This window comes from Tiliqua scincoides, chromosome 1, assembly GCF_035046505.1.
Source record: "Tiliqua scincoides isolate rTilSci1 chromosome 1, rTilSci1.hap2, whole genome shotgun sequence".
NCBI lineage: Eukaryota > Metazoa > Chordata > Lepidosauria > Squamata > Scincidae > Tiliqua > Tiliqua scincoides.
In genome coordinates, this window is record NC_089821.1 from 230,573,234 (window position 1) to 230,594,828 (window position 21,595).

The window sequence follows — 21,595 nt, forward strand, 5'->3', positions numbered from 1 at the left end:
CCTCAAAACACCCTGAACAAGCCAGGAACAATAGGAATTAATAGTAAGAAATTTGTCACCCACTAGTGGCATAGCCTGCCATCATCTCTTAAGACTGAGAATACCATTGAGCTAGTAGTGAAGCAGCTATCCTTCAGATGGAAGGTTACTAACTACTGAACCATCCTTTACAATGCAGTGTAGAGAACCATTTGTAGGGTACAATGTTATGATTAGATTTCAAAGGAACTGCTCCAGTGTTTGCCACAGTATGGCTACGTTGATTTTGTGCCATTACTTAGTTAAACACTGTATTGACTCAATTGTGATAAGGTACAATTGCTTCAATGTTAGTAGTAAGAGAGTCTTTAATTTACTTGCTATTTATCCTTAATCAACATACACCCTTTAGTTTTTAGAATTTCTCAAGATAGTCTTGCTATTGTTTTTAAAGTGGTCAGTTCGGTAAGCTGTTTAATGATGACAATTTCTGCCTTGGTACTTATTGTTACCTAATTTTGAATTAATTGCCTTTTTTATTATCATTTATTTTTTATATGTTGGTAGTTTGTGTGATTTCTCCTTTTCCTTTAATGACTTTGCAGTCACAGTTAAAGGAGATGCTGATAAAGAATGAAAATGAGTACTGTTGGGCTCCAGACAAAGAAACAGAAGTCCTTGCCACTATCATAGTTTCAAAGTCAGTACTTCCCAAGCTCCTACAAGGGAGTTGGGAGCACTATAAGTCTGTGAGGGGAGGGGCTATGGCAGCAACGCAAAACCCAGGATCATGCTGCTGTGGACTGGGGAGGGAGGAGGGTTTTAAACTTACCTGAGGGAGTGCTGGCCTCCGGAGGGTGCGGGGAGCCTTGCAGGCGCCTCTGCAGACTCCCCAAGTCTCTGTAATAATAATAATTTTTTGAAAAGATTGTAAACCACTTCCTGCAGAGGCGTCAGTGGGGCTCCCTGCATTTCCCAGATGCCAGCACTCACTCAGGTAAGCTTTTTTAAAAAAACAACAAAACCCTCCCCCCCCAGCAGCAGCGCAAACCTGGGGATAGCATTGCTGCCTTACCCCCTCCCTGCCCCTTTAAGGGACAGGGACATGTGCTTCCCTGGCTGGTTGTGATCCACCAGTATGGGAACTACTGATCTAGGTCATTGTAACAGAAACACTACGCCATGAGGCTGACTTGGCATATTTTGAAAATTAAAGAAAGCAGAAGAACTTTCACTAATTAAAAAACCCTCTGATTTTGCATGTATAAATTTTAAAATAATAACACAGGCCAACACACATTTTGCTTCCTTAAACATTACACCAATTCCTGGGTATATTTGGGGTGCCGATTCCAAAAATGGCATCTGTTTTGCCCTATCACGTCTAGTTTTGGAGACACGGCATAGCTTCTTTAGTGAATGGTTCAAGCTGCTTCCTCATGAGGAAGCCTACACCATGGCTTCCTCATGAGGAAGCTGCTTGAACCATTCACTAATGAGGCTACACTATATCTCCAACACTAGATGTGATAGGGCAAAACGGATGCCATTTTTGGAATTGGCACCCCAAATTCATCTCAAACCACCATAAAGTTTGGGAAAAACTTTTCTGACCCTCAATTTTGTAGGCCTGTGTAACAGAAGATTCAATCCTTCATTTGTTTAGTCTATATCAGTGGTGGCCAACCTTTTTATAGCATGTGCCACCTTTAGGCTTTGGTACCTTGGGCATGCCAGTCAAGTGGCGGGGGGGGGGGGGCACTTAGACAAAAAGACTTCAGCCTCACAAAATTAAAATAAGGCTGAGAAACAAGCTTCTACAAAATAGCACTATATGTTTGTCATGACTATGTAATTACCTTAGAATAAATTTACAGCACAATCCTATGCATATCCACCCAGAAGCAAGGCACATTTACTACAGTGGGACCTACTCCCAGAAAAAACGTACAGGACCTCAGCCCTAAAAACTCCCCATCAGTTTACTTATTACATAAGCCTAGAATTTGTAACTAAATTTAAATTATTTTTAATCAGTTGATTTAATTCAGTATAAAGCAGAGTAAACAGAGGAACGGAAGGGAAATAAAAGTAAAATGTGACTGAGCAACAAACTTCTACAAAATTAAGACCCAGCAAAAAAAAATTTCCAGCCTTGACACAGAGAGAAAGAGATGCCAGCAAGCACCTCAGACTGCCCCAAAGAAAGGGAGGGAAACCATGAGCAAATAATATAACTACAAAAACAGCCCTCAATTCCTTGAGGGAGAAAACCACCAAGGGAAAGAAAAGAACCACACATGCATAACAGTCCCCAAGTGTTCCACAACAAAGGAGGGAAGTAACCAAGAACAAACAAAGGAATGAAGAAGCTTACATAGAAGAGAGAAGGCAAAATTAAGGCAATCATAAGGACAAAAACACAGAACACTAAAGAGCCAACTGGCTTAATAAAAAACAGGAGAGAGAAAGAGTGAGAAAATGCAGGGAGTGGAGAATGTGTGCTGAATTCATCTTAGGATACAAGACTAGACCCCTGCTTGGCAGCCTGTGCCTCCTGCCTATGCTGGAGCAAATGCTGACAGGACCCTGGTGCCAAAGAGATCTTCAGAAGTGGCTGCTGAGCACCATGAAGATCAACAGAGCAGCATCTGATGATCAATTGCTGATGATCAATTGCTGATGATCAATCAGAGCAGCATCTGATGATCAATTGCTGATGAGCAATTTCCAAGATCAATTGCTGATGAGCAACTGAACTGCAGTGAGTGCCACGACAGTCCCAAGGATCAGGCAAGCAACAGGTCCAAAGTCACCCACCAAGACAGCTGACCAGTGGTGCTTCCAACAGCTGTAAAGTTTAAACAAGCCATGCTGATCGCTGACTCTTAAAGAGGCTGACAGCGCTTTCTGCTACCCCCAAAAATGGCATGATTGAGCAGTGCAACTGCCTCCAGAAGGACATGCCTTCTACACTCCTTGAAGGTGAACAACCCACTTCTGGGTGCAGAGGCTCTTCTGTCAGCAACAACATGCTGTTTGCAGTCTTTGAAGGCAAACAACTGCACAGTCTCTTCTCTCAGAAGAACCCTTGTGTGACCTGTAAGTGGGTCATTCACCTTCAAAGACTGTGCAATCGGCACGGTTTGCTTTAGAAAGTACAAATGGTGCTTTGGGGGCAAAACCTTTTACAGTGCTCCATAGGTATCCTGTGTGCAGCACCCAATAGCTGTGCATGACACCAAGTAGGTTGACCACCTCTAGAGTAGATAATAACAAATGATACAAGCTATACATAAAATAAAAGGGCAACTGTTTGCAGCTTTTGCATCATTGTGATTACCAATGTATTCAGGCATAAACAGGTTCTATTTAGAAGTCTGATTTCAGTGGACTACCAGAGTAAATGGAAATTGCAGTCATGTAAAGCAGTGTGCTCAAAACTGTGGTCCACAGACCGGATCCTGCACCCTTGCGAATCCCGCCCTCGCACGAACAGAACTTACTGTTCTGCTGGGGAGGCTTCCATTGTTGCCACTGATCGCCCACCATGTTCAATCCACCCTGCTGCTTCTGTGTTCTGCTGCCCCAGCAGGTACTGCTCTAGGATTTTCTGAAAGATGTGACAAGGCAGAGTGCACATGGGCGGGGGGGAGTGATCAACGATGAGAATGGAAGCTTCCCTGGTGGAATGGTAAGCTCTGGTCATGCCGGGGGTGGGGGGTGGGGGAGACTGTTTGCCGTGTGCAGCAGCCTCTAGTTTAGAGACCACTGATGTAAAGGCTGCAGACAATGCCTGGAAACACTACATTCTATTCAAGAACCTTGTTTTTTTCTGTTGTCAGTATTCTCGTTTAATATCTTTTCCAAGCGCTCAGTCATTGTTTACTTAAGAGTATATCATAATTTCACAGCAGCCAATTTTTATAGTGCAGTTGAGAGATGGTTAATATTATCTATGCATGGCCTGTGGTTATAAGCGTTAACGTAGCCAGTAATTTTTTTAAAATAATTTTTTTCTTTAAACCACATTTTCCCCCCTCCCAAATTATAACTGATAAACTTACAGTGTGAGTAGATGGTTCATCTATTTGTTATAAGAAGATTTAAGAAAAAGTCCAAGGCCATCAAATCTATCTTTTTACAGAGCTTTGCCACTTACCTTAATCTGTAAATAACAGTGCATCATTTTGTTCTTTCAACTTTTTGCTTCATGTATTACTTTTCTTTCTTTTATTATTTCCAGAAAGTCTATAACCGGGGCTGGAAAAATATCAGAATGGGAAGTATAGAGAATTTTTTCATACTGCTAATTATTTTAGGATCATATTGCGTTTGCCTGTTAATAGTTTTGACTACCCACCTTTAAGTTTTGGTTCCTAAATAACGTTTTTTTTAATAGTACCTTCCATAACATGCTTGATTCACTTTTGTTTATTCTTTTTTAGAGAGATCCTAGCACTTACCCATTTTTCACTGAATACACATTTTGTTTTGTGATACACATTTACCTTCCCCTTATCAAGTGTTGATATCTTGCTCTTGATATCTTTGCCTGTCTAAATTACTATATTCACAAATTTTTGTGTGTTATTCAATAGTTCAATATATCTTTGCCTTATCTGAGGTGTTCTTTTTTTTCTAAGTGTGTCCTCACTAGCATGTGTTTTGCAGCCTTAGAGTTTATTTTGCTAAAAAGAAAAGTACTGTCTCCATACAAATGACTGAATTCTTGGATCTTGTGGGGCATACACAATGCCATTAGGCAAGCTTGTTTTTCTATGAACAAGCTTCACAGTCAACAATTCCCTTCCATCCTTGCATAAATTAATCAGTTCCTCACCTCCATTTGCCATGGGGAATATACAGTTTTCAAACAAATAAGAACATAAGAACAGCCCCACTGGATCAGGCCATAGGCCCATCTAGTCCAGCTTCCTGTATCTCACAGCGGCCCACCAAATGCCCCAGGGAGCACACCAGATAACAAGAGACCTCATCCTGGTGCCCTCCCTTGCATCTGGCATTCTGACATAGCCCATTTCTAAAATCAGGGGGTTGCACATACACGTCATGGCCTGTAACCCATAATCAATTTTTCCTCCAGAAACTTGTCCAATCCCCTTTTAAAGGCGTCCAAGCCAGAAGCCATCACCACATCCTGTGGCAAGGAGTTCCACAGACCAACCACACGCTGAGTAAAGAAATATTTTCTTTTGTCTGTCCTAACTCTCCCAACACTAAATTTTAGCGGATGTCCCCTGGTTCCGGTGTTATGTGGGAGTGTAAAGAGCATCTCTCTATCCACTCTGTCCATCCCCTGCATAATTTTGTATGTCTCAATCATGTCTCCCCTCAAGTGCCTCTTTTCTAGGCTGAAGAGGCCCAAACGCTGTAGCCTTTCCTCATAAGGAAGGTGCCCCAGCCCCGTAATCATCTTAGTCGCTCTCTTTTGCACCTTTTGCTCTCTTTCACTCTCTTTTGCAACACAGAGTGAAACTTCTTAGGCTGCAATCCAATGTGCATCTTTTTGGGAGTGAGACCCGTTGAACATAATAGGACTTACTTTTGAGTAGACCTACATAGGTTTGCACAGTTAATGTGCAACAAGCTGCTCCATCAGGCAGCAGATGATATGTGTCTCCATTGTGTAATGAAAATCCTGCAGCAGAAGAATGAGGAGCACAATTAGTACTATTGCCACTTAACATTTATTTAGCACGCACATGATGATAAAACTCAAATGAACACATGAGCTCCAGGATGGTGTAGTGATTCTGGTGTTGCTTAGACCTGGAAAATCCAGGTTCAAATCCCTACTCAACCGTGAAGCTTCCTAAGTGATCTTGGGCAAGTCACTGTTTCTCAGCCTAACCTCACAGGGTTGTTGTGAGGACAAAAGGAGGGAAGGAACCATGTACACCACCCTGAGCTCCTTGGAGGAAGGGCAGTATAAAAATATAAAAAATAAAATTAAAAAAGAAGGAATGGCAAAGTTGGATAAAAGAGTTATGGGATTGACGAAGGGCACAATTCAGAGGCGCCCATGGGCCAGCGCAAGTTCCTTGCGCCAGTCCAGGAGGGTTGCAAACATGCTGTAAGGCACGTTTGTGTCTCCTCAAGAGGAAGCTGGGCCAGTGCTCCAAGAAGCGCCAGCCTGCGGAGGCTGAAGCAAGCCTCCACACCGGCTTCCTCTTTGCATGGACTAGGCCAACGCAAGGACAAGAGGTAGGTGGGAGGGAGGCGTTCCTGGGCAGGGGGAAGGTGGGCGGGCAGGGAGCGGGAGGCGGTGCTGGGATCTGGCCGTTATGCTGGATCCCAACCCCCATTCCTAGGGAGAACGAAGTGGCTCCAAGTCATTTCATTTTGCTCAGACTTATGCCACCTCAAGAGGGGGTGCAAGTCCAAGGAGACCCTTAGGGGCTAGTGGCCCTTACCCAGGGGTAAGGGGAAATGTTTCCTCTTGCCTCTGGCTGAGCCGCTTATGGCCACAATCCTGCGCTGGATACAGCGCAAGCCTCTTGGCTTGCCTGTTCCAGTGCAGGATAGGATTGTGCCCTAAGTCTTGGTAAAAAGTAGCAAAAACTGTAATATAGTGAAAGTCACTAGGGATGCAATTCTTACACAGTTTCCTGGGAGCAAACCCCATTGCACATAATGGGACTTACTTCTGAGTAAATACATATAGGCTTGCACTGTAGTTTTCACTCCATTGAAGCTGGGGTGAACTGTGCTAGATAATAACCTGTTGGGGGAAAAAAACTTACATCTGGAAAGATACTGTAAATTTTGCAAAGTGGAGTTACACTGACATACACTGCTTTTAGTTCAGAGGCTAATTGTTTACTATAACTCACAGGTGCCCTTATTATTAAGGTAGTGATTTTCAACCACTTTCCACAGCACATTGGTGTGACGTGAATAGTCTGCAGGTGTGCCATGGGAGTTTGTGGAGGGTCATAAGTTAGTAGGGCCACTGGGGATGTGAGCCCCTGGCCGGCAGTGAGATGTGGAATCAATTGTTAAAAAATGGATGGTGTGCCTTGACAATGTTAGCACCTTGTCAGTGTGTAGTGAGATGAAAAAAGGTTGAAAATCACTGTTTTAGGTATAGAAAATTTTAAAAAGAGTTTACTTTTCAAATCAATGAAAGGAAAGTTAGTTCCACTGGGGAACACTACTGCACAGGATAGTAATGAAGCCTCATTAAGTGCCATTGAAATTCAAGGGACAAGTTCATTGTAACTGACTTTACTCCCATGAATTTCAGTGGGACTTTAGAATCTAACGTATTTAGGATATAACCCATTGTGTTTAATATTTCTCTATCCTTAAAACCAAAGCACTTTTGCATAATAACAGTTTTATTATTTTTCTTTACTACAAATGTTTATATATCACAGTTAAACAAAAAACTCACAATGTGGAAAAAATAACTATCGTTCCCTTGTCCTGAAAGGGCTCACAATCTATGTCCCCTCTTATCTTCCCCCTTCCCAAGAGTGCAGATCCCTACTGTGGCTGCGTGGGGTCTGCTGCAGAGCATTCTGCAATGAAATCATCATCATCACCAAACTACAGAGCACCAAGAGGGAAGCTGTGCAGGGGTTGCTTTAGAGCTGCACAGTCATGCAGCTTAGAGGGAATGGTGCTCACAATTTAAATCTATGGAGTTTTACTTTTTTTAGTTTGTTTGTTTTCCTTTTGTTTAACCGAAGATCAATCTGGCTGTCTCACTTTCATTTCCATTTGTACCATAGGTTGAACATCCTCAGAGGTCCAAAAAGGCAGTATGGCATAAACTTCTGTCCAAGCAGAGAAAAAGAGCAGTGGTAGCTTGCTTCAGAATGGCACCACTGTATAACCTTCCACGGTATGTGTGATTTCAGAAGACAAAAAGGATGAAACATGCAGAACAGACAATGTATTCATAACTTTTAGCAGCATTTAAAGCTTTTGAGAAGAATTGCTAACAATGCAGTATCTAAAATACACACCAAAATTTTATTGTTGCCTTCTTCCCTGTGCAAGTTGTCTCTTTTGTTATGTATGACAATGCAATGGATCAGCTTGCAAGCCCGTTTTATAAACTATGAAGACACATGGAGTAAGTCTTATTACTTGGAAGGGAGGTCTGAGAAGGAATGGGGAACACTACTGCACAGGATAGTAATGAAACCTCATTAAAATATTAACTTTGACCATACACACAAGCACACACAAGTCATAATAACCAGAAAAAAGGCACGCAAATATTTTATCTCCCTATATTTACACAAGCTTGTAGACTGCAGGAGCTAAACCTTGCAAACTTCAGGAGCTGAGCTCCTTGCAGGGCTATTAACTGCTGTCTGATTTTTGAATAATATATTTGAGAAGATTTGTTGAAGTTGCAATTCCAGAGAACCTATTGTATGAAGTGTTGTAAGCACCTGTTTCATTTAGAAAAAAGAGACCAACAGAATGATTATATTCCATAAATGCAATTGAGATAAAGTTAATCACATTAACAATATGAACCTAGGCATGTGTATTCAGAAGTAAGTCCCATTGAGCTGGTGTGTGTGTGTGTGTGCTAATTCTGGAATTAGCTATCTAGAAAACTCAAAGAAGTGAATAACCTCATTGATTACAAATTCTAATTTGTAAATCAGCTATATTCTGAAATTGCTCCTCCTCTTGATATCAGACAAAGCTGTCAAAATTTTTGACGCTCCTGTTAAAGGAAGTTACTTATTTACTCACTATATCAGGTGAAGTTTAGTTTTCGTTAAGTTTTTAGATGTATTGTAGTGGTTTTACTTCCTTACTGTATTTTTTTAATAGGATGTATTCTTGAATGCCCCTTTGGCAGTGGAAAGTTGGGTATACATCTCTGGAGAAATAAATAAAATGTATATAGCACCTTTTTGCCAGAGCATTTGAAGTAGTTTACTTCTGATAATAATCATCATCATGTTCTATGGGACATGATTCAAAAGAAAAGAGATGGGAGGGAAAGGAAAGAAAATATTCTGGTACCAATTCTTTTATTAAATTACAAAATAAAATACATATTTATTTCCTTTTTTAGGCATCGAGCTGTCAATCTTTTTCTCCAAGGATATGAAAAGTCTTGGGTTGAAACTGAGGAGCACTATTTTGAAGATACACTGATAGAAGACTTAGCAGTATGTTTGGAAATTGCAGTATGTTTGGAAATTGGGAACTTGTCAGTTATTTTGTGTGCACTTGCCATCACCCCAGTGTATAAACTTTGCACAGAATACCCAAAAGGTTTAGAGGCCATGCAAGAGATTATCAGTTTGCATCAGTCTTGTCTCTTTCAGAGTACTGGGATCCACTGAGGATCCCAGTCCTCAAGTGCACCCAAAATCTTTTGTTTTAATATAATCAGCCCGCATAATATATGAGGGTTACATTCCAAGGTTGTAATGTAAAGCCGAAATCACGTACACTCAAAATTGCCTTGAAAATCCTTGACTTCCGCAAAATGCATATTGTCTCTTTAAAAACAATGAGACACAGGTCGAATCAGCAGCTTCATTTCTGATCTCAGGCTGCCTCCAAAGCATGTATTTAGTAAGTAGAATTACAAGCAGAATTGCCTGCAGTATTTAAACTGCTGGCTTTTTGTTTACTGACTGCATGAAGTTGACTTCACCCCTCACATGTAAGATTGTGGGCTGCCTATAATCTGAAACTCTTACTTTATATAAGTATACATGCTTATCTGCCCTCAGTTCCTTAGTAACATTGTTGCAGTGCTAATGTACCATGAAGTTTTATGGTTTGGTACAGTAGCTGCTGATTCATCCCACCCTAAGAAATTGTGTGATATAATATCACATTGAACTGCAAAATTATATGTTTAAGCCCACTTTCTTGGAAGTAAGTTCAATAGCAATCAATAGGATTTTCAAGAAAACATGTGAAGATTTCCAGGGTAGTCCCAAGAAAGGAAGTATCTGGGAAATCAGGTGGTTCTCGCACCCTAAGATCATGTCAAAACTACACATACGTCATGCCCTAGTTGTACAATTGGAACTAGATCTCTCAACTAACCTGAGCAGTTCTATTTTATTCCTTATGTGGAGCCTAGCCCCCCAAGACCCCGATAGGCTGTTTTTAAGTTACCCAATGTTCACGTTTCCTGCTCCTAAGTCAGGTGAGCAAAACTGGGCCAATGACCAGGTGTGAGCTAGTTTTGGTCAATGTGGTTATTTGCTGGTGCTACCAGGTCATCATGGGACTCCAGTTTACATCTAGAAGAGGAAGACTATGTGTATGTGATTAAGAACTCTGGTCAGAACAGAGAATGTGACAGTCTGCTTCCTAGGTTGGTCTCAGAAATGTATACAGAAAGCTGATATTGGGGATTGGGGAAGAGTTTTCTCAGAAGAGGAGTGCTTGCTCGTGACAAATGTAAATCACATTCCAAACAACACTTTACATCCTTATTCTGTTTTCATGTTGTATTTATAGAAATCTGGAGTAGAACCACCAGAGGAAGATGAATGTGTTAAAAGAGTTGATCCTTTGCATCAGCTGATCTTATTATTCAGTCGAACTGCGTTAACAGAAAAATGGTGAGAGCGATGGGAAAGGGAAGAAATTTATTAATATTTGTAAATTGTTTTCTCTCCAGATCTGCATTTTCAGTGTACCCTGCTCTTAAAATTGAGCAGGTAAATATGCAGTAATGGCAATTTAAATGTATTAACCCTTAGTTATTGTTCTTGTAGGGTTTTTAAAATGCTTATGAAATACAAATGCAAAGAAGCTGATTTTGAATGTGTTCCTTTAAAAAATGGTTGTTAGTGAGTGGTAGATGAGTTGGGTCTCTTTTTCAGTTTTTTAAAAAGTACAACCACAAAACAATGAATAACCACACATGTTTGTATTGTAATTTTTAGTATGGCCTTGTTTATTCATATTTGTTGTTGCTGCCATATTGAACACTGAATAATAGACAGGTGAAAAAATTTGATGGGAAAAAAGAAGGTAAGCAAAGAAAACACATAATTAGAAAGCGTAAATATATATGTGAACATTCATACTACGTTTCCCTTTGTAGGAAGAGTTGATCCCAAATGTTTCAGTAGCAAGAGAAATTCTGACTCTTTGTCCTTGCCATTCCTCCTTCAGCATACTTCTCAGGACATGTGGTCTTACATGCCACCATTTCTCAAATGTTGGGTTGTGATCTGATTTTTGTTGGGTTGCGGACCTGCTGCCACCATTAAGCTTCAACCTAAAATGGTCCACGACCTAGAAGTTGCTTCTGTGTCACAAAGATGCCCAACCTACTTCAATGGTCATGGAGTGCCACTCTCTTGTCCAAAAATCAGGTTGCAACTCACTAATGGATTGTGAGACACAGGCTGCAATCCTAACCACACTTTCCTGAGAGTAAGCCCCATTGAACAAAATAGGACTTACTTCTGAGTAGACCTGGTTAGGATTGTGCCCACAGTTGGCAAACTGCTGTTTGTCATGGCCACTGAAGTGGGCATGACCTGGAAGCGTCTTCCGGATTGTACATCATTTTCGGTTGTATCCTTTTGGCCTCAATGGGCCACAAATCCACCTTGGATGATCCAGTGAGTTGCCGAGGTAAGGAGTTTGAGAATCCTTGCTCTGTGGTGATGACAAGTGCCCAGACCCAGCTAACAAAGCAGTAAGCACTGCTATGTCTTCACTACTCTATCTCCCTTCTCCATTAATGGATAGTTTAAAATGGACAACAAGTAGTTTTTTACTATCACAGTAACTACTTGTTCCTTTTTTGTATCTTTTATATACTACAGTAAGCTGGAGGAAGATTATCTTTATATGGCTTATGCTGACATTATGGCAAAGGTAATTTTTTCCCCACTTTATGGCAATATCTCAAGAGTTTTGTTTATTCTTAAATGGAGGAATACCAACCTTAATGACTAGTAATGGTGACAAATATTATGATGCTTCATTTCCTTAGAAAAATTTCTTGCGTTTTAATATTGTCTCCTCCCTTCTTAAACATTTACTTGGATGCTTCTATGGTGGGTGGGTGGGAGGTAGTTCTCTCTCTCTCCACAGAGGCTTTGGGAAAGCTTTGGCCACATCGGAGGATCAGTGTTGATGCCGTTTTACCAGGCCAGTGCTGGTATGGCAGCCTGGGGGACATGCTGCGGGCAGGGAAGAGGAGGGAAGGGGGAGTTTCTAGGTAGATCATGGGAGGGCAGGAGGTGGGATCTGGGCCAAAGGTGATGACTCTGCAGCAAAAGCACACATCAAATCCAATCCCCTTTAGTTTCACCTGAGCTGCCTGTTTACTTTCCTCAAACTTGCACGAGCTATAGAGCTGGCAAAGGTCTGAGGAGACCCAGAGAGCATTGGGGGCTTATTCTGAGGTAAGGGAACATAAATTCCATCTCTTTGAAGAGAGTGACTGCATCAGTGCACATGGTGGGGGATAGGATTAGGGCATTATATAATATTGATTTCTGAAAAAAAAATTATTTGACTTTTAAGGCCATTTATGAATATATTGTTTTTATATGATTTCAGAGCTGTCATGATGAAGAAGATGATGACGGTGAAGAAGAAGTAAAGAGTTTTGAAGTAAGATTGTTATTCTCATCTTATTTCTGTTTTCTATTATACATTGTTTCAGAGCATCTAACTAAGAAACAATCTTTGCTCCATTGTTTTTAACACTTAATGGACGTGATACTGAGCAAGCTTAGTGCTCAATTTATTCAAATATGGCAAAAATATTTAGAATTTAAAACCCAAGACCCATACTTACCGCTGAAAGCTGAATCACAGATTATATTATTATTATTATTATTATTATTATTATTATTATTATTATTATTATTATTATTATTATTATTATTATTATTATTATTATTATTATTAACAACTGTTAATTATTGTTATTATAATATTGTTAATATTGTTATTATTATTAATATTGTTATTATAAATAACAATAATATAAATATTATTATTTATATCGTTTCCCAAAACACTGTTGAGGACCTTGATGAGTGAATCTCCATGGCAATATTGTTCCATATTTATAGTACAGATTGTGTCTCAGCATCCACGGGAGTCCCATTGCCAGAACCCCCAAGGATACTGAAAATCATGTTAAATGAAATCAGTTTTTTAAAATGTCCCTTTACTCAGTGGTTTAAAATTGCCTTGCTTACCACTGTAATGCAGGACAGCAGCAGCAGGCAGGCAAGCAATCAATCATCAGCTTAATTGCCTTTCACTCCAAGGCATGCAATCCTTCCCATCCCCCTGGAGCATGAGACAGAGTGCAAGACAATGCAAAACAGAGATGTTAAGCACTTCTGCTTTGCATTCTTTCGCATTCTGGGGGAAGGGAGGGGTTGCTTGCCCAGAGTGACCTGAAACTAAGCTGTTATAAGCCCCTGGAAAGAGTTTGATTGCCTGCCTGCCTGCCTGCTGCTGCTCTTCTGCATTACCGTGGTAAGCAAGGCTGAGTAAAGGGGCGTTTTCCCTTTAACTTAAAGGTCCCCTCTCATCTTGTTGAGTTAAAACTGGCTTACAAATCCACCGACAATTAGGTTATACTTGTGTAACCACATAGAAAGCTTTCCTTGCAAAAAATATTAAGATGACACTTTCATTCTCTGTTGATTTTAGAGATTGCAGCTGAACATTAGGTAGGAGATGTACTATTGAACCCAGTTTGTTAAAGGATTTATTCTTCAGGACTAGCACATGAACTAGTGCTTCAAATGTAAGAGAGAATCGGTGTAGATGCTGCTCAGGTGCAGGCTGCTTTTCGTGACCCATTTCCTGTGTCTACACCTATTATGAGATAGGATGTTGTGCTATGCATTATGTAAATAAAGTTCCAAATATCAACAAAGGTAATCTTTTATAGAGAGTATTCCAGTGATGTGTCCCTATAGTTTCTGTGGCACTGATGATGTTAGCCAGGTCTCAAACCACAGAGTTAATTCCTATGAATGCTTTTGTATTTGGATGTGAATACCTGAGTACAAAAAATATTGTGGTGAGCATGAATGTGAATTGTGCTTGTGCCTATGATTATCCTCATTCCTCCTTTTTTTTTTTTTTTTAAGAACCCAGGCGCCAGAGTACTGTGCATACATGATTTAAAGAGAAATAGAAATATCTTGTTTTCCATAGAGTGCCTTGTCGTGGAAACACTGAGTTGTGTTAGAACTTGTTCACTTAATTTTCTGCGACCAACAGCTTTCTCATGCCAAAGTGGGAAAGTCAGAACAGTGGAGTAACACTACATTTGATAAAACTATAAAAATACAAGGAATAACTGTATGATTTACATGTTAAAAATAGGGGATATTTACTCTGCACAAGTGCTTCCCACTCTGTGAGCACAGAAATGCTCTGGGCCCTGACTTGGGAATCCTGTGCATGGATAATTTCTCTTCAAAGAAGAAAATAGCTCTGTCGTGCAGGTTGTACTTTGTGTCTTGCCCAGTGTCTATAGTGAACAAATTATGGTGCTTAAAAAAAAAACCCACTGGCCACTGTGAGTGATTTTGTTGTTTGTGTTCTCATTGATGACACATGTCATGTGGGGAAACTAGCTTAATACCTACTCTTCCCTCTAGGAATGATGTAACAATTGTGAAAAATACCGCAAAATTACTTTGATTCAGATTTGTGGTTCTTATTTTCCTTACCATAATGTTTATCCACTATTGCTGTTCACTGTTGTCTATGGTGTGTGTGTGTGTGTGTGTGTGTGTGTGTGTGTGTGTGTGTGTGTGTGTGTGTGTGTGTGTGTGTGTGTGTGTGTTTTCATTTCATTGATTGTCTTTTCTAGTTTGTTTCACTGTTAAGTTGCTACAGAGACTACATTGAAAGAGAGCGTAATTCCTTCAGGAAAACTCTTCGTTAAATGTATTTGGTTTATCAGTTTTCCTCAGAGTACTTTGGACACTTTTTTCTTATTACTATTTCACTTCTTATCCTTGCCTTTCCTTAAGGTCACAGGATCCCAACGCAGCAAGGTAAAAAAACGTGTGTGTGTTTATGTGGGTCTAATTTGTGACACTTAGTTTTGTTAGACCCAACATCTTCAACAAGTTTTTAAGGATATATTGACACATTTCTGACTTCAGCATTTCTTAGAATTCTTAGAATTTGCACAAATAATTTCAGTTTTCTCTATGATTTCCATTATTGTAATTAAATTTATACACTTTAGTAGATATACCTTATGAAACACCCTATGGTAAATGAAGAAACTTTTTATTTTTTTCATTCATCTTCAAAATTCTGTCTTTGACTGGGTAAATGACTTTAATATAATTAATACTGGTTACAGCTGTGAACAGTGACTGATCAAGAAGAGGCTATTTCCATTTTTTAATAAAAGTGTCATATTTATTGTTGTCCGTTGGTATCAAGATACAGTATACTGGTATCATATGCATTAGAAGATTAAAAGGAAGGATGCCAGGGCCACTTTTGAGTAACAGAGGAACAAAACTTCTAGTCAACATGAATAAAAGGTCTTGTCAGATGTCACTGCAGTTTGCTCAACATAAAACAATATTGAGGGGGAGAAAATGATGGACAAACTGATTCAATGGCTCTGGCTCCATGTTTGGAAATTCTGGCCCAAGTGCATATCCCTGTCCCTGAAGGGACATTTGCCACCACCCTATACTGGTGGTTGAACTTGTACAGGCTTTCTCAGGGGTTGGTCCTCAAGGACTCACATAGAATCTTTTTCATGATCAATGCAACTTGATGATATTCACGAAACCAATTAAGAGTTCTAGTATGTGCTCTGATACATGGCAATGAGAGCTGACTCATCCTAATACCTTACTGGTTCCCTGATGAGTCATATTAACACCTCATTATTCTGAGAGCCAGTTAGTCTCATTGGTAAGTTTTGAGTCAAGAAAATCTACTTTTTGTTACATAAGGCAGGTGTGTTTTCTTTTTCAGGTTAATTGGCCATAATGTTTGATGCAATAAAGATATTTCAATACAGTTTGTTGCATTGCATTCACCTGTAGAATTCACAACCACAAGATTGTGAATCATCCTCACAGGACATGATGATAGCCTCTAACTTAGATGACTCTGAATATAGTCATGATGGCTGCATGCAGCCTCTAAGCTTCTGAAGCACTCTACCTCTGAATACCCATTCCAGCGTAGCAATGTTGGGTGAGGGCTATGCTATCATCTCCTGCTTGTTAGTCGCCGAGAGATAAGCATATGGGCCTTTGATCTGATCTTGTTCATCTAGGGCAGTGTTATTCAAACTGTGAGGCGCAGCTCTTTAGGGTGGCACCAGGAACTCAAAGGGGAGGCGCGGGATGTCCTCTTGCAGCGATACAGTCACACCCCTGGGCAGAATACAAGCCTGTCTTCTGCCCATTGTCTGCGCTTTTTTTTAAAGCAGAAGACAGGGAGTTGCTTTGCTTTGAGAGTGGCTGCTGCCACCCCGCCCTCTTCTGAGCATGCTCGGTTTGCAGTCCTTAACCGTCGCTGATCCTTGCCTGGTTAGTTCCTAGTTCCCAGCCTGGGATCGCTTCTCATCAAAGTGAAATCTCTCTTTTCAACCCCCTCCCTCTTCCACTCCCCCCTTTTGATCTCCAAACCTTCCCACTTTCCTCCATCTCCCCAAATCAAACACTTCCTATTTTACCAGTCATCAGGACTCTTAAAGTTGCTTCCATGCAGTTGGCAAAGGGCGGGGGGGGGGGGGAGAGAGAGAGAGAGAGAGAGAGAGAAGCACACACTTTACTTGGCCAGGAGCAGAAAAAGGGGACTGTTTTTAAAGTGATTTATTAATCTTGTTGTTTGACTGAAGAGGAAAGGCTGTATTTTTAAAGTGATGAATCTTGCTATTTGAAGGGAATACTTATCAGCCATTGATGAAGTGATTGCCAGCCCAATCCTATCCACACTTTCCTGGGAGTAAGCCCCATTGACTCTAATGGGACTTACTTCTGAGTGGACATGCATAGGCTTGAGCTGTGCCTCTCCTAGTATAGGAGATAAATCAGCTTCCTAACCAAACCCTTATCAGCTCTGATCTATTTTCATGGTCTATTTTTGTTTTCCCCACCAGCTGCTGGAAAAATTTAATTTCATTAAATTAATAAAGGGTTCAATCCTATCCAAGGAGAATGGGAGAAATGACTAGTTGGATTGGGGTCCACAGGGGTGTGTGTGTGTAATGTTGGTCAGACTGGTTGTTCACAAAGTTCATTTGATAAAACAATTCTATTGGTATGCTTACAAAGTTTAAAAAAATGAGTCCTCCTGGACCAGACAAAATCCACCTACTCCAGCCCTACTCCAGCATCCTGTCTCCAACAGTGATCAGCAGCTGATCATTTATAATCATGTATATTGCTGTATATTAATAATATATGTTTAAGATCTGCATTTAATTAATGATATGATTCATATAATTTATATTATATATATATAATAATAATAATAATAATAATACAGGTATTTATATACCGCCTTTCTTGGTCTTTATTCAAGACTTTATTCAAGGCGGTTTACATAGGCAGGCTATTTAAATCCCCGTAGGGATTTTTACAATTGAAAGAAGGTTCTATCTTCCAAGAACCACAACATTCAGATGTTTCTTTCTGATCTGGTTTCGCATTCTGGCATCCATCCTCTCATGCTCAGAGCAGATGGAATAACTCGGCTCAGCTTGTCAGCTGCTTCAAGGTTGCACGGTGCCCGGTGGCCTCGAACTGGCAACCTTGTGGATGTTATATTCAGGCAAATGGAGGCTCTACCCTCTAGACCAGACCTCCTGCCCTAATTTAATATAGTTAATATTTCTGGCCACTTCCTGTTTAATGATGTCACTTCCAGCCCTCAGGAATATGATGGGAGCCAACAGCTACGGGGGTCAAGGGAGCCACTGGCCGGAAAAGTTTGAGTACCACTGATCTAGGGGGATTCTTCCATGTTTAGAGAGCCAGAGTGATATAGTGGTTTGGGAGGTAGACTTAGACCTGGATGATCCAGGTTCAAATTTCCCCTCAGCCACAAAGCTTCCTGGGTGACCTTGGGCCAGTCACTTTCTCTCAGCCTCACCTATTTCACAGGGTTGTTGTGAGGACAAGAAGGAGGGGAGCAGCTGTGTAAACCGCCCTGAGCTCTTTGGAGGAAGGGTATAAAAATGTGAAAAATAAATAAATAAAATAGGTAGCATAGACGTCTTGCCCTAAGGTGCAGTAGTGTATACCCAGCCAGAACTGTTAGTAGTACAAGCCATGAGGTTCTGATTGTTCTTGTCCAGAAGTGACTTTTCTGTTAGGCTCCTTTATAGTATATGCAGTACATATTCCTATTTACCTCAGCAGAATGTCTGCTGTTTTTTTGGTTGAAAAATGGTATATAAATATTATTGTTGTTAGTAATAATATATGGAAGAGTTTCATTAGCTGATGTAGCAGAAGAGGGTTATGCTGAGGTTAAGTACAACCTGGAATTATTATGCAGGATGATCTGCACAAGGTCTGAATTACTAATACACGCAAGTGACAGATGTCACTGTGATTGTACAATGCAGAAAGAAGACTTCACATGAAAGAATCCAGTTGATCTCCATGCCAGCAAACAATTCAAAGTGAACTAAATGTCACTGCACTGATGTACTCACCCTAACTCAGTGGACACTGCAGGTTCCTAGTACTTTACTTGAATATCTGGAAATAGTAGCTTTCTAGTCTAAGAGCAAAATGACAGTGATGCTGTCAGGCTGCCAATATATTGTCAAAAGCACTGTCCCTCAATGCGAGTACAGGTTGGGCACTCCTCATCTGGAATTCTGAAGTATTCTGAAAACCGAGAATTGTTTCAGAGTAGACATGTGGGTTTTTATTCCTTTTTAAACAGTTTTGTGCTTGGTAGGAGCCAGTCAGTACAGTGCAATGCATGCTAGGGCAGTATCCTGCTGAAACGGGCATTTTTAGTGCACAGACCTCTTTTTTAATTGCTCTCTCTCTCCAACAAAAGTGATTTCCGCTGCACAGCCTCTTTCTCTCCTTCTGTGGGGGTGGGGTGGGGTGGGGGGTGAGACCCAGCAGCAGACGAGGTTAGCAAAAGCAGGAACCAGCAGGCATTAACCTCTCCCTCCCTCTCTCCCACTGTCTCAGATAAGGTTAGCAAAAGTGAGAACCAGCAGGCATTAATCCCCCCCTCTCTCAGCATCTGCATCTCTAAGGCTGGGAGAATGGATAGCAAAATGGCAGGTGCATTTCAATGTAAGTAAGTCTAAAGTCATGCACTTGGGGCAAAAAAAATCAAAACTTCACATATAGGCTAATGGGTTCTGAGCTGTCTGTGACAGAACAGGAGAGAGATCTTGGGGTGGTGGTGGACAAGTCGATGAAAGTGTAGACCCAATGTGCGGCGGCAATGAAGAAGGCCAATTCTTTGCTTGGGATCATTGGAGAAGGTATTGAGAATAAGACAACTAATATTGTAATGCCATTGTACAAATCGATGGTGAGGCCACACCTGGAGTATTGTGTCTGGTTCTGGTCGCCACATGTCAAAAAGGATATAGTGGAGATGGAAAAGGTGCAGAAGAGAGCAACCAAAATGATTACTGGGCTGGGGCACCTTCCTTATGAGGAAAGGCTGCAGTGTTTGGGCCTCTTCAGTCTAGAAAAGATGTGCCTGAGGAGGGCATGATTGAGACATACAAAATTATGTGGGGGATGGACAGAGTAGATAGATGCTCTTTTTCCTCACACATAACACCAGAACCAGGGGACATCCACTAAAGTTGAGTGTTGGGACAGACAGAAGAAAATATTTCTTTACCCAGCATGTAATTAGTTTGTGGAACTCTTTGTCACAGGAAGTAGTGATGGCATCTTGCCTGGATGCCTTTAAGAGGGGATTGGACAAATTTCTGGATAAGTTCATTATGGGTTACAAATCATAGTAGGTATGTGCAAGCTCTTGGTTTTAGAAGCAGGCTGCCTCTGATTGCCAGATGCAGGGGAGGGCAACAGGACGCAGGTTGTGCCTGTTGTCTTGTGTGCTCCCTGGGGCATTCGGTGGGCCACTGTGAGATACAGGAAGCTGGACTAGATGGGCCTTTGGCCTGATCCAGCGGGGTGCTTCTTATGTTCTTATGTTGAGTCCCTTCGGGGAGAAAGGCGGGGTAAAAATAAAGTTATTATTATTATTATTATTAAGAACATAAGAACATAAGAACAGCTCCACTGGATCAGGCCATAGGCCCATTTAGTCCAGCTTCCTGTATCTCACAGCGGCCCACCAAATGCCCCAGGGAGCACACCAGATAACAAGAGACCTCATCCTGGTGCCCTCCCTTGCATCTGGCATTCTGACATAACCCATTTCTAAAATCAGGAGGTTGCGCATACACATCATGGCTTGTACCCCATAATGCATTTTTCCTCCAGAAACCTGTCCAATCCTCTTTTAAAGGCGTCTAGGCTAGACGCCATCACCACATCCTGTGGCAAGGAGTTCCACAGACCGACCACACGCTGAGTAAAGAAATATTTTCTTTTGTCTGTCCTAACCCGCCCAACACTCAATTTTAGCGGATGTCCCCTGGTTCTGGTATTACGTGAGAGTGTAAAGAGCATCGCCCTATCCACTCTGTCCATCCCCTGCATAATTTTGTATGTCTCCATCATGTCCCCCCTCAGGCGTCTCTTTTCTAGGCTGAAGAGGCCCAAGCGCCGTAGCTTTTCCTCATAAGGAAGGTGCCCCAGCCCCGTAATCATCTTAGTCGCTCTCTTTTGCACCTTTTCCATTTCCACTATGTCTTTTTTGAGATGTGGCGACCAGAACTGGACACAATACTCCAGGTGTGGCCTTACCATAGATTTGTACAACGGCATGATAATACTAGCCGTTTTGTTCTCAATACCCTTCCTAATGATCCCAAGCATAGAATTGGCCTTCTTCACTGCCGCCGCACATTGGGTCGACACTTTCATCGACCTGTCCACCACCAACCCAAGATCTCTCTCCTGATCTGTCACAGACAGCTCAGAACCCATCAGCCTATATCTAAAGTTTTGATTTTTTGCCCCAATGTGCATGACTTTACACTTACTGACATTGAAGCGCGTCTGCCATTTTGCTGCCCATTCTGCCAGTCTGGAGAGATCCTTCTGGAGCTCCTCACAATCACTTCTGGTCTTCACCACTTGGAAAAGTTTGGTGTCATCTGCAAACCTAGCCACTTCACTGCTCAAACCTGTCTCCAGGTCATTTATGAAGAGGTTGAAAAGCACCAGTCCCAGGACAGATTCTTGGGGCACACCGCTTTTCACCTCTCTCCATTGTGAAAATTGCCCATTGACACCCACTCTCTGCTTCCTGGCCTCCAACCAGTTCTCAATCCACGAGAGGACCTGTCCTCTAATTCCCTGACTGTGGAGTTTTTTCAGTAGTCTTTGGTGAGGGACCGTGTCAAACGCCTTCTGAAAGTCCAGATATATAATGTCCACGGGTTCTCCCGCATCCACATGCCTGTTGACCTTTTCAAAGAATTCTAAAAGGTTTGTGAGGCAAGACTTACCCTTACAGAAGCCATGCTGATTCTCCC

At 41.3% G+C, this 21,595-nt stretch overlaps 1 protein-coding gene across 10 annotated transcripts in view; it reads left to right on the plus strand.

Annotated features, from left to right (window-relative positions):
• Positions 1–21,595, plus strand: part of RYR2 (ryanodine receptor 2) — a 383,349-nt gene that overhangs the window by 295,193 nt on the left and 66,561 nt on the right. For 6 of the 10 annotated variants that reach the window (XM_066617218.1, XM_066617226.1, XM_066617258.1 and 3 more), the window contains 6 exons: positions 4,226–4,260; positions 7,739–7,852; positions 9,053–9,167; positions 10,465–10,568; positions 11,790–11,841; positions 12,532–12,585. In XM_066617218.1, the coding sequence (XP_066473315.1) occupies positions 4,226–4,260; positions 7,739–7,852; positions 9,053–9,167; positions 10,465–10,568; positions 11,790–11,841; positions 12,532–12,585 (474 nt within the window). The remainder of the gene's footprint in view (positions 1–4,225; positions 4,261–7,738; positions 7,853–9,052; positions 9,168–10,464; positions 10,569–11,789; positions 11,842–12,531; positions 12,586–21,595) is intronic. The other 4 variants (XM_066617235.1, XM_066617241.1, XM_066617293.1 and 1 more) reach the window with 1 other exon arrangement.